At 38.8% G+C, this 12,196-nt stretch overlaps 2 protein-coding genes across 2 annotated transcripts; both read left to right on the forward strand.

Annotated features, from left to right (window-relative positions):
* The first annotated feature begins 2,676 nt into the window (after positions 1–2,676).
* LOC124151993 (beta-1,3-galactosyltransferase 1-like) lies at positions 2,677–6,888 on the forward strand. The gene is made up of 2 exons (XM_046524704.2): positions 2,677–3,196; positions 4,988–6,888. The coding sequence occupies exons 1-2, from the start codon at positions 3,183–3,185 to the stop codon at positions 6,222–6,224; spliced, it is 1,251 nt and encodes a 416-aa protein (XP_046380660.2). The 5' UTR covers positions 2,677–3,182; the 3' UTR covers positions 6,225–6,888.
* Positions 6,889–9,080: 2,192 nt separating this feature from the next.
* Positions 9,081–11,474, forward strand: LOC124151992 (beta-1,3-galactosyltransferase 1-like). Its single transcript, XM_046524703.2, has 2 exons — positions 9,081–9,152; positions 10,205–11,474. Exons 1-2 carry the CDS (start codon positions 9,139–9,141, stop codon positions 11,472–11,474), a joined length of 1,284 nt encoding a protein of 427 aa, XP_046380659.2. The 5' UTR covers positions 9,081–9,138.
* The last annotated feature ends 722 nt before the right edge of the window (positions 11,475–12,196 follow it).

The raw sequence follows: 12,196 nt of genomic DNA on the forward strand, positions 1-12,196 counted from the left end.
TGAGCATTTTAAGGAACTTTCTTCAACACCAGATGGAGAAGAATATTTTTAAGCAAGGATACATACTGAGTTCTTTTCTATTTTCATTCTTTATTAAGGTATACTGAACCGCAAAAGAAACGTCACCACAAGATCCATTGCATGAAAAGTTGTAAGTTAAATATCTGGGTAATTTTTGTCAAAGTTTCTAAAATTTAACATTACCTTGTCCGGAAAAATTAAATTTGATGATAAAAAACAAAGCAGATGACAATAAAACCGATCGCCCGAACGCATCACGGCAACGGCCATGGTAACCCGAGTTTCCCTGCAAATTGAAATGCACATGCGTTCCCCCAATTCTTGCCCTATAAAACTCAACCCAGATCGGATAATTTTCATTCGGTATTGAATTGTACCACATGCCAAGATTGACAAAAACCATGCCCAGCGAAACCATGCCATTGGACGATTGCATGCTGGAAAACCGCCCGGCAAGCAGCCAATGCCTTTCAAGTCTACGTAAGGATCATATACAGGCTCCAGCACCGGTACCAGACCCCCAACACTTCAGATGACCGACCAAGTAGTTGAAGACCAAGGGTCGCCACCCGACGTCAGGATCGTCAGATTGTTCGAGAGCATCTTCAAGATCGCTTTGTTACAGCTGCGGAAACTGCTCGACGGACCATGGGGACACACCAGCGACACATTAGTGCGGACACCGTGCGTCGACGATTGACGAGCAGCTACCTCCACTGTCACAGGCCACAACGAATTCGAAGACCCATTCTGACTCCACGTCATCGCCGAGCCGTTACTGTATCTCAACAACAGATGGCAGAGAGAAAGAGAGAGTCTGGCGACGCCGTGGGAAACGTTATTCGAATGCTAGTGTGTTGAGAGAGACTCGTGGGGTTATCCGAGCATCATGGTGTGGGGTGGAATTGGTCTTGCACAGAGGGTCGGCCCTGTGGTCTTCCAGAACATCGGTGCAGGGAGAGGCAATGGTGTCACAGCAGCTCGGTACATTGATCAAGTCTTCAGACCACACGCCATACCTCATTTGGCACTTCGCCGCAACCACGAGTTTCAGCATAATAACGCCCGTGCCCACACTGTGAGAGCAACAAATGACTTCCTCCTTCCTGAATGGCATCAGAACCATACAGTGGCCTCCCCTCAGTCCCGATTTAAATCCCAATGAGCCCCTATGGGACGAGATTCAAAGACGGCTGAATGACGTCCGACCAAGGTCGACAACTGCAGCTGAACTGCGTCAGGCGTTTCTCAGAGTGTGGGCTCAAGTGCCTATGGCCTTCATCAATGGCCTCATCCATTCCATGTATCGACGTTGCACGGCAGTCATCAATGCACATGGCGGACACACGAGATACTGACTTGTGATGCCATTTTCTCAGAGACTAGTGTTGTGTTTCACTTTAAGAACATTTGACACTTTAATTTCAACCTTGATGATCAGTTTTGTCAAGTTTCATCTTTGTAATATGTCTCAAAGTATGTTTACAGTGTTTGGACAAATAAGGTTTCTCATACATCTATCCATGGTGACGTTTCTTTTGCTGTTCAGTATATTAGCTTCATCCCGAAACAGTAAAGATATTTCTCCTTTTATTTGACGATTATATAGTTATGTTTGCAAGCACAATACCTGGTCTACAAAAACAACTTAATGAATTGGAAAATTATTGTCAAAAATGGGGTTTGTCGGCAAACCTCAATAAAACCAAAACTATAGTTTGCAAGAAAGATGGCACTCTATCTTAATACCTAGGTGTGTATTTTACAAACAGCGTGTCATGCACTTTCCAGGAAAATACTGCTGCAAAATATTAAAACAATTGGGGATGCTTCGTACACATTTAAAAAAATATATTCGATACAAATATAAGTACAATTTTACTATTACAAACCAACCGATTCCAAACAATACCTCAATTACAATTCTTGTCATTTCTCATTTAACATGTCAATCGAGACTGTTCGTTTCGCAAAGCCATTTTTGTTACTTGACCAGCGAGTATTCAACAGCGGTCTCGTAGATTCTAGGAAGATGTTCTTATGTTGAAGTTGATTTTGTATATAATCGTATCCAAATGTATGATAAAGAATTATATTGACCCTTAATAATTTTTGTTAATTTTGTTTATTTGTTTTAAGATTGGCAAACCTAGAACTACTTTTAAGTAGTAATTACAAGGGGTGGTGAAACGTCCCTGCGTGTTAGGTTGGGATTTTTAAAAATTTGTTATGAAATAATTATTTTCCCGGTAAACAACTACGTCAAAAGTATATACAAAATAAGATATTCCATGTGAGAGAAGTGGCTTGTGAGTTGCTCCCCACAGATTTAGCTGGATAACACAGATAGACGCAGCGACAGAAGGATGGCATCCAAAAGTGGGACATATTTTACAGACAGTCGGTATTGGGACAAAAGGTATAGATAATCGACGTGAGGATTGTGAGAACATGCGGGGAATACCAAACTTAATACAATTGTTCATAAAGTAGACTAAAAATATTTTTAAAGCTTGTACGTTTTATCATCCTTAAAAAGGCTGTACATTCTGTTGATATCTCATAAGAAATAAATGACTCGTGGTCGTTGTTTTTCGTACAATAAAACACTGCAGGGAGAATAATGCAGTCGGGACTGCGCCCCTCATGGTTTATTCTCCCTGCAGTGTTTTATTGTACGATACACAGCAACACTGTGTATGTCTAATAAAGAAGTTGTTATCAATAATACTCCTTGTCATGCTTACATCCCATTTCTCAATGCCTATAAACACTCATAGGTCAACTGTATTTGTTTATCAAATAAATAAATAAATAAATAAATAAATAAATAAATAAATAAATAAATAAATAAATAAATAAATAAATAAATAAATAAATAAATAAATAAATAAATAAATAAATAAAATAAATAAATTTGTCTAATTAATAAATAAATAAATAAATGATCAAACACGTCGTAATATCAACCTCATACCTTTCTAACATATTTTATTGATCTCGCAATGTAATGGAAAATCTATTCATTGTCCATTATGGTCCCTTAAAGTACACTCTAGAAATCAATACATTCAACCACACTACAGGCTAGCAAGACCCGGAGAGCGTCCTCAGTTTACAACACCTTTATTGCGGACGGTTGTAATCGGTCTCATTCTTCAATGAATACTTTCAGGTACTCTTTGCGTGATCTTGTATCAATGTTAGTGTGTTCACATTCAGATGTAGTCATGCAAGTAAAAGTTTTTCATAAAGCTGATTATGTTTCCCTCAAGGGCATTTTTCAGAGACAACGCAGTAAACTGACTGTAATAGTTCAGTGGAAATTGGACTTTTACAGTCAGGAAGATGCTCAAACGTTAATTGAGGTGTTTTCGCATTTATATTTAGTTTCATGGTTTGGTTCTAAATATACGCATATTTCTGTTATAAACACTGGCGTTTGTCTACTTTATATTAACCTATGTAGCCTTAATCAATTTACTGCACCAGCGTCGGCAGTATTTCAGGCATATTGTTACCAATCTTTAGTAATGGCGTGTTTCATTTATTTTTACTCAATTTCGTTTAATTGAACTTGATCTTGATATTATTTTATAATCCAACATAACAATTCTGAAATGTTTGGTAATGTTGTATTTTCGATTATCATTAAATGATTAATACATGTGGTATCCTATTTCACTCACTCGCATTAAACATGTCATCACTTGTCATATACACGGGTATTGAACTCAAAAACCAATTTAAAACTTCGGGATAGGTTCTTTGCTTGACATGGCTCCTGTACCAAGTCCTGCCTATACTTCGGGATAGGTTCTTTCTGCCATGGCTCCTGTATCAAGATGTGCCTATATTTCTGCATACTAGGTTTTTTTCTTGACATGACTTCTGTTTCAAGTCGTGCCTATACTTCGAGATAGGTTCTTGGCTTGACATGGCTCCTGTATCAAGTCGTGCCTATATTTCGGGATAGGGTCTTTGCTTGACATGGCTCCTGTATCAAGTCGTGCCTATTCTTCGGGATAGGTTCTTGCTGCCATGGCTCCTGTATCAAGTTGTGCCTATATTTCTGCATAGGTTTTTTTTCTTGACATGACTTCTGTTTCAAGTCGTGCCTATACTTCGGGATAGGTTCTTTGCTTGACATGGCTCCTGTATCAAGTCGTGCCTATACTTCGGGATATGTTCTTGGCTTGACATGGCTCCTGTATCAAGTCGTGCCTATACTTCGGGATAGGTACTTGCTGCCATGGCTCCTGTATTAAGTCGTGTCTATACTTCGGAATAAGTTCTTTGCGTGAAATGGCTTCTGGATCAAGAAGTACCTTTTCTTCGGGGTAGATTCTTTGCTTGATGGGTTCCTCCCAACATATAACTGTAAATGCGTGCATACATAACATTACATGATTATTGGTTTCTCTGATGCGAGTGTGAGTTAGGTTTAACGCTGATCTGAGCTTAATCTTCACACGCTGAGTATTTCAGTTACACAAGGATGTGCTAGGTGTATGAGTGGAAAAAAACCGCTTGTCATAGACTATTAACAATAATGCGAAACCAATGGCGAAGGGTATGGTTCCGACATACCAATGATCCTAATGAAGACAAAACTGGGATTCGAACCCACATCCAGGGACGACTTTTGTTGCACGGTATACTCAAATGGGGTTATGTATAAACAAAAAAACAAACTAGTTTCCAAGATCATTAGAATTTTCCTGTGTCCACCGCCGTGATATTGCTTGAATATTGCTAAAAGCGGCGTAAAACTACACTCACTCACTCATTAGAAATATCTACTTAAAGCAGAGACTATTGTACAATTCCGACTACATCATAAGAAGGTGTTTTTGAATCACTACCACACAGTGATGATATACAAGTTGAAATCAGCCTGCCCAAGACTGCATAGAGTCATTTGTGAACTACGTTTTGATTATTTACCACATTTTTGTTTTTCCAGGTTTAAGAAAAACTGGCGCTCTTATGCAACAATTGCAGGTCTTCTTATAACTAGTTACCTATTTGTTTCGAAATACTGGCTATCGACTGAAGCTCCAAACAAAAATATTCAAGCTGCAAAACATGAGGATGTTCGAAACCTTGAAGCCACCAGGAAACTCAACTTTGACAGAAGCCCCATATCTGGTGTAGTAGAAAACAAAAGAGAAACCATAACCAAAAAAGCAAGACTATCTTATAAGTTCAGGGCTAAGAGAGCATTAAAACGCAAGAGAAAAGCCAGGAAACCTTCGAGGGCTGTTGTATTTGCTGGCAAAAGAAACCGAAGAAGAGAGCGCCCATTACACAGTTTCAAATATGAACGGGTCCTCCGTGAATACACGCCACGCATTGACTGGTCATATTTTAATAACAGGAAGAAAATATTGAATAATCATTCAATTTCCTTCAACATACTACCGACCTGGGTTGGTAACGAGCACCCTTACCTCATCATCATGGTGTTATCACAGACTCGGTATCACAGAACGACTATTAGACAAACTTATGGGAGTGTCGCACATGGACAAAACTGGCCTGGGAGTAATCTGACTTTGAACATAAAAATGATATTTGTATTTGGAGATACAGGGAGCAAGGCACATGAGGCCATTCTGAAGGAAGAAAGCAAAATATATGGCGATATTTTGCAAGGTAACTTTTCTGACTCTTACAAGAATCTTACACTGAAAGTTTTAACAGGATTAAAATACGTTGCGGAGTATTTTCCTGACACACAGTACGTATTAAAAGCGGATGACGACACATTCACAGATGTTGACCGTCTTGTTAGATTACTGTCGAAACTGCAGCCCGTGAACACAGTTCTTGGTTTCATTCACAAGTTTTCTGTTGTTAAAAGACGAGGCCAATGGGGCCTTTCAAGGACTGTTTACCCTTTCCCACTCTACCCTCAATATGCAGCGGGAAATACATATGTTCTGACAATGGATTATGTGAAATGTGTTCTTAAAAAGGCTAAGTTCTTTCCATATATGTTGATAGAAGATGCATTCATAACTGGCATAATGTGTGTTCTATGCAACGGTACACAATATCATGTAGAAGGTTTCACACACTGGAAGGAAAGGGTGGCTTCTCCCAAATCATTTCTGGACGGAAAAAGGATTTCCGGAAATAGAGTGAAGGACGAAATAAAACATGAGATATGGGACCAGTTATTAGATTTATATGGATAGGTTTCCTAATGCCTTATGTCACAATCTCCATCGAATGTTTGTTTTCGCTGTAAACGCTTTATGGTTCAGAGCCAAAGCGACGTTAAACTAAGTCACCCATTACCACAGTTCAGTTCGCAGCAAATGTCCCTCTGGTTTTGTAATGAAACTTTCAGCTGGTGAGTCATGTGTGGTCAGAAGACATTCCAGAGTTCCTCAACCTCTGCCGCGCTTCACACAAGGCAGTATCACATAACTATAAACAAACAAATCGGATGGCTAACAAGTGAATGAGCAATTTATTTGGCATCCTGTAATCCCCTGAAAAATCTACAATCTGGTCCACATTGACCTGCTGTCTAATGGACTGTGACGGACACTGACTGTAAACAGGACACTTATGTGGTGGAAGAGCTAGAGCAAGGGGTATTCCTGGATTTTATTTGTAGTTTCTGCGATTTTCAACCTGTAAGCGTACACTATTGTAAAGGTGTGATAATGCTATTATTGGAGGAGTAACGCGTGGTGGGTTTTGTTGTGACAATGGAGTATGATTTCTATTTTATGGGTCCACATATTAATTCATGTCGTCGTTAGTTGTCAAGTCATGTGAATTCCATACTAATGGATTATGCCTAATGTCTCTTAATTACTAGTTACTAAAAGGTTATGACTCATGTGTTTACCTCTTCAATAAAGTTTGATAGACTGTGTGAAGATGCATTATATATTAGAAGTTCAACTTTGAACGGACTACTAAATCCACTGATCAAAATAACAAATTACAAATGTTAATTTCACCCTGGGCAGTCATGCACAGAAAACTATTAATCTCCAGTTCCAAATTCTTATGCCCATATCAATCGATATATGCTCATGCTATCCGTCACTGGTTTGCAAAGTTCCGACTTCAGTGTGTAATTGAGGCCATTATATAGATTTCAGAATGTACTGGAGGCCATTATATAGATTACAGACTGTACTGGAGGCCATTATATAGATTTCAGAATGCACTGGAGGCCAGTACATAGATTTCAGAATGTACGTGTGGCCAGTATATCGATTTCAGAATGTAATGGAGGCCAGTATATAGATTTCAGAATGTAATGGAGGCCAGTATATAGATTTCAGTATGTAATGGAGTCCATAATATAGATTTCTGAACGTACTGGAGGCCAGTTTATAGATTTCAGAATGTACTGGTGGCCAGTATATATATTTCAGAATGTACTGGAGGCCAGTATATATATTTCAGAATGTACTGGAGGCCAGTATATAGATTTCAGAATGTACTGGAGGCCAGTATATAGATTTCAGAATGTACTGGTGGCCGGTATATAGATTTCAGAATGTACTGGTGGCCGGTATATAGATTTCAGAATGTACTGGAGGCCAGTATATAGATTTCAGAATGTACTGGAGGCCATGATATAGATTTCAGAATGTACTGGAGGCCAGTATATAGATTTCAGAATGTACTGGTGGCCGGTATATAGATTTCAGAATGTACTGGAGGCCAGTATATAGATTTCAGAATGTACTGGAGGCCGGTATATAGATTTCAGAATGTACTGGAGGCCAGTATATAGATTTCAGAATGTACTGGTGGCCGGTATATAGATTTCAGAACGTACTGGTGGCCGGTATATAGATTTCAGAACGTACTTGAGGCCAGTATATAAATTTCAGAATGTACTGGAGTCCAGTATATAGATTTCAGAATGTACTGGAGGCCAGTATATAGATTTCAGTATGTAATGGAGGCCAGTATATAGATTACAGTATGTAATGGAGGCCACTGAATACTTCTGAAAACTGGATAAAACAAAACTTATTACGAATTTTCTCTCTTTTAGCATCATGCATGTTATATTACGAGCCAGATGACTGAAAGCACTTGTAAATGAATTGTCGGAGGCTGGAAGACTCTCATTTGAACCATGAACGCCAATCTACATTGTAACCCATTTGGGGGACAAAACTTTCATTAATTATTTAAATCAAACGTTGGAAATGGAACTCTCGAGCACAGCGACTGTAGATTGTAGATTTCCATGTTGGAAGTTCACGTGGGGGTGAGGAAATATACTTACCATGCACAGTTACGCTTTTAAAAAGGCACAGTACATTGTTACAGGCAATGTCAAAATTCAGTAAAGTTGTTGAATAACTGAAAACGTAGTCACTTTATCATTTGTTTGATTCACTCAGTCACAATTCAATTTGCTGGGAAGTATAATTAATTTATTTGACATATTGACTGATTCTTGATAACAGCTTAGGATTAAATACTCTCCGTTGCTTCAATTGTCACCAATGCATTGGTAAGCACTGGTACAATACAAGGTACAAAAGGTACCTTAAGCATTATAAAACACAGACATAAAATTGTTACATCCCTCTCCAATACTTGTAGACCATCCCTGTGAAGTCCTGGGCCTGCCAGGCATTATGGCCTCTCCATGTCTAATACACTTATTTTAAGCTTAATAAAAGTCCAATTTGAACGGCCGGACCTTAATATTTCGCAGTAATAAATATTTATATAACAAACATCATGATTTCTTGCACACATGAAACCAATAACGAACATGCTGCACAGAGTGAGTAGCATTTTTCTTTTTTTGGACTTGTATCCTCAAATGCTTAAATGCTTTATGCACATAGAATACAGCAAACGTGTCCGTGTCATTACGTCCTATCCAATTAATATGTCATGTTGACCCACCAGAACGAAGTCATTGTAGTTAACGGAAAAGTAATAGTGAATAATTTCAATGCCATGCTACATTTTATTGATATCTCATTGTGAGAATCTGCAAGGACCGCAACAGGTGCAACACTTGTAAGACGGACAATTAAAGGTCTAGAACTACTGAGTGTTTTCATCACATTTACCACCGCGGTAATGTAGTTATAATCTGCACCAGTTGCAATGAATACTATCAGGTAAGCTTGATGTTATGTTATTTCGCCATCAGTCTGTCTTATTGAAGATTCAGATATAATGATTATTTGTCTTTCATGGTTATAGCATAACTGTCATGGAACAGCACTAGCGTAATGTTAACCAATCGCAAGCTTTCTTTGATGCGATCCATAAACATCTATGGACATCATAAAACGGAATTTAAGTAATTCTGTAGAGGGTAATGTCCGAGTAATTCTCCATTCCTTACAAATAAGAGAGAGGTGGCCCATTGTTCTCCAAGAATGGAGAGTTACAAGAATTAAACTTGAAACACATCCCTTCTTTTACACTTTGACGAAACATTATCTTGTTGAAAATATTTGAAACAACCCTCTAAACTTTGTAACCTGAATTTGTACTGTGGGGGGCGCCTTGCGTGATGCACAAAGAATACGTTCTCTGCGCTGTTGCGCGTACACCAAGCTCCCTTGCGAGCTGATATTTACAATGCATGGTACACGGCTCTTCATAATTTCGTGGGGTCCTGAACCAGTATTTTATCAATCGCTTGCACTTTCTAAATACATGCTGACGGGTCCTGAACAAGGATATATAATTTACCTGATTTTTATTCTCGTCAAAGTTATATCTAACTTCGTTATATATGAACATTGTTAACCAGGTAACCAGCTGTAACACAACATCAAATACATACCACATTTTAAGGATTTAAGGAGTATACAAATAACGTCATGTGTCGCAGTAGCTGAGGTCGACAATGAGACGTCCTAAATTCAAACTATGCGTGTTCGAATTCCGCTAGCGAGTCACTACACATGTTTCCGACACAATTTGAAATCATTCACTTGTCAAAATGTAAAAAAAACAAAAACTAGTTCCATCCATTCCAAGTGTAAATTAATTTGAATTTTTGTTCAAGACGAATGACTTCATATGAAATCTGATATTCGCAGTATTAATCTGTCCCGAAGTAGTGTAAATATCTGCACAGCTATAGGCAAAACACTTTATATGAGCCAACACTATTTAAAAGATAGTACTTTAATTTTACATTCGTCTTACCTTCCAGGATCCGGAAAAAGTGGTGCTTTGGTATCATTTTTGCATGGATTGTACTTATTGGCTTCCTGCTTGTTCCGCAACACCAAACACCCTCTGTGGGACTGGATAGAGAGATTAAAGCCTTAAATCATTTACATGTACCCGGAAAAAATGAACTACCTGTCATTCAGCCCATAGTTGTCCAAAACATGACAATTCACAACGACAGAAAAGCAGCTCCCGGAAGGTCAGACAGCTTGGACAACAGTTCAAAGTCCCAGACGCCATACAGACTGAGGGATAAGTTGGTGTATGTCCACAACAGCTCACAACACATGTCTCCATTGAAGGCCGTTGGCAAGAAAAACGCAGGTGGAAACAAAAACGGAACCAGGGGTTTACTTCCGTTTAGCTTCAAGACAGTTACACGGGAATATACGGAACTCATAAACTGGGCATATTTTACATCCAAGAGGGATATAATTTTGAATAGCCATTCATTTTCATTCAGCATACTTCCAAAACAGATAAAGAATGAACATCCTTTCCTGATCATAATGGTTTTATCCATTGCCAGATATCACAGAACAGCAATACGGCAAACATATGGCAGTGTTGCGAATGGGCAAAGGTGGCCTGGAAGTAATCTACCTTTGAATACAAAGTTGATATTTTTGTTTGGGCGGACACTCTCAGATGATTATGAAGCTGTTCTTAAAGAAGAAAGCAAAATATATGGAGATATTTTACAAGGTAACTTTGATGATACCTTTCACAATGTTACACTGAAGGTTTTATCAGGCATTAAGTACGTTGTGGAGTATTATCCTGATACACAGTACGTCTTAAAGGCGGACGACGACACTTTCACAGATGTTGATCGTCTTGTGAGATTACTGAAGAGTCTGCAACCTGTGAATTCAGTTCTTGGAAATATCATTATGTCTCCTCGTGTTCTTAGAGTGGGCAAACGGGCACTCACAGAGGATGTCTACCCTTTCGTAATGTTTCCGCGTTACGCAGCGGGTCATACCTATGTTCTGGCAATGGATTTGGGAAAATGTATTGCTGAAAAAGCCAAGTTCCTTCCATACGTCTTCATAGAGGATACATTCATAACTGGAATAATGGCCGCTGTGTGTAATGCCACGCAGTATCACGTTGATGGGTTTTCAGGTTTGGAGGAAGGTACTCCTTTCTCCATACAGTTTGTGAAAGGAAGAAAGATATCTGGCAATGGCGTGCCAGATAAACTAAAGCATAAGATTTGGAAAGCGTTGCGGAAGCTGTATCCGTGAGCATCCGTCTTGTTTATAAGCTGTCAAACACAATAAAGACGTTTGAGAACATAACCTGTTGTTTTTCATTTTGACTTAGGGTGGCTAAGTATCATAAATGACGTTAATGAAACCTATTAATAATCTGACACTCTGAGGTAAAGAGTTGCGTCCCTTAGCCGTACCAGAGTCCGAGGGTTGTGGGTTATGTCTACGGCTTGGAGGTTTACACAAAAACTAATTCATCTCCGGACGTCCTGAATAAGATGTGTTGTAGGTTGGAGAAATAAATTATATTTTAAATTATGTTTTGAAGACATGGATACAAAATGCTGTGTTTAATAAACATGAATATGCTTCCGTCGGGAAAATTCACGAATTGTCAATGTTGTGTTCAAAAGTGTTGATTTTTATGATGTTAGAAGAACATTGCAAAATCGAATCTATTTGAATGTCAAAGATTGACTTTTCCGAAGTTATATATATATATACTCTAACAAAAGAGTAGGTTGCATCCTTTACGTTATTAATGGTTTACTATTTACAGGTAGCTAGGCTGAGAGTAAGACCCCCTCCCTTGCCCCCCCCCCCCCCCCCCCCCCCCTCTCTCTCTCTCTCTCTCTCACACACACACACAGAGAAGAGAAGAGTATTGTGTAATATAAGATTTCATGGACTAAATGGACTTCATGGACTAGATTTCATTAGTCTAACAACATTGTGACAATGAAGCACGTGACTTT

The sequence above is a fragment of the Haliotis rufescens genome, unplaced genomic scaffold (assembly GCF_023055435.1).
Source record: "Haliotis rufescens isolate VD_foot unplaced genomic scaffold, xgHalRufe1.0.p SCAF_11, whole genome shotgun sequence".
NCBI lineage: Eukaryota > Metazoa > Mollusca > Gastropoda > Lepetellida > Haliotidae > Haliotis > Haliotis rufescens.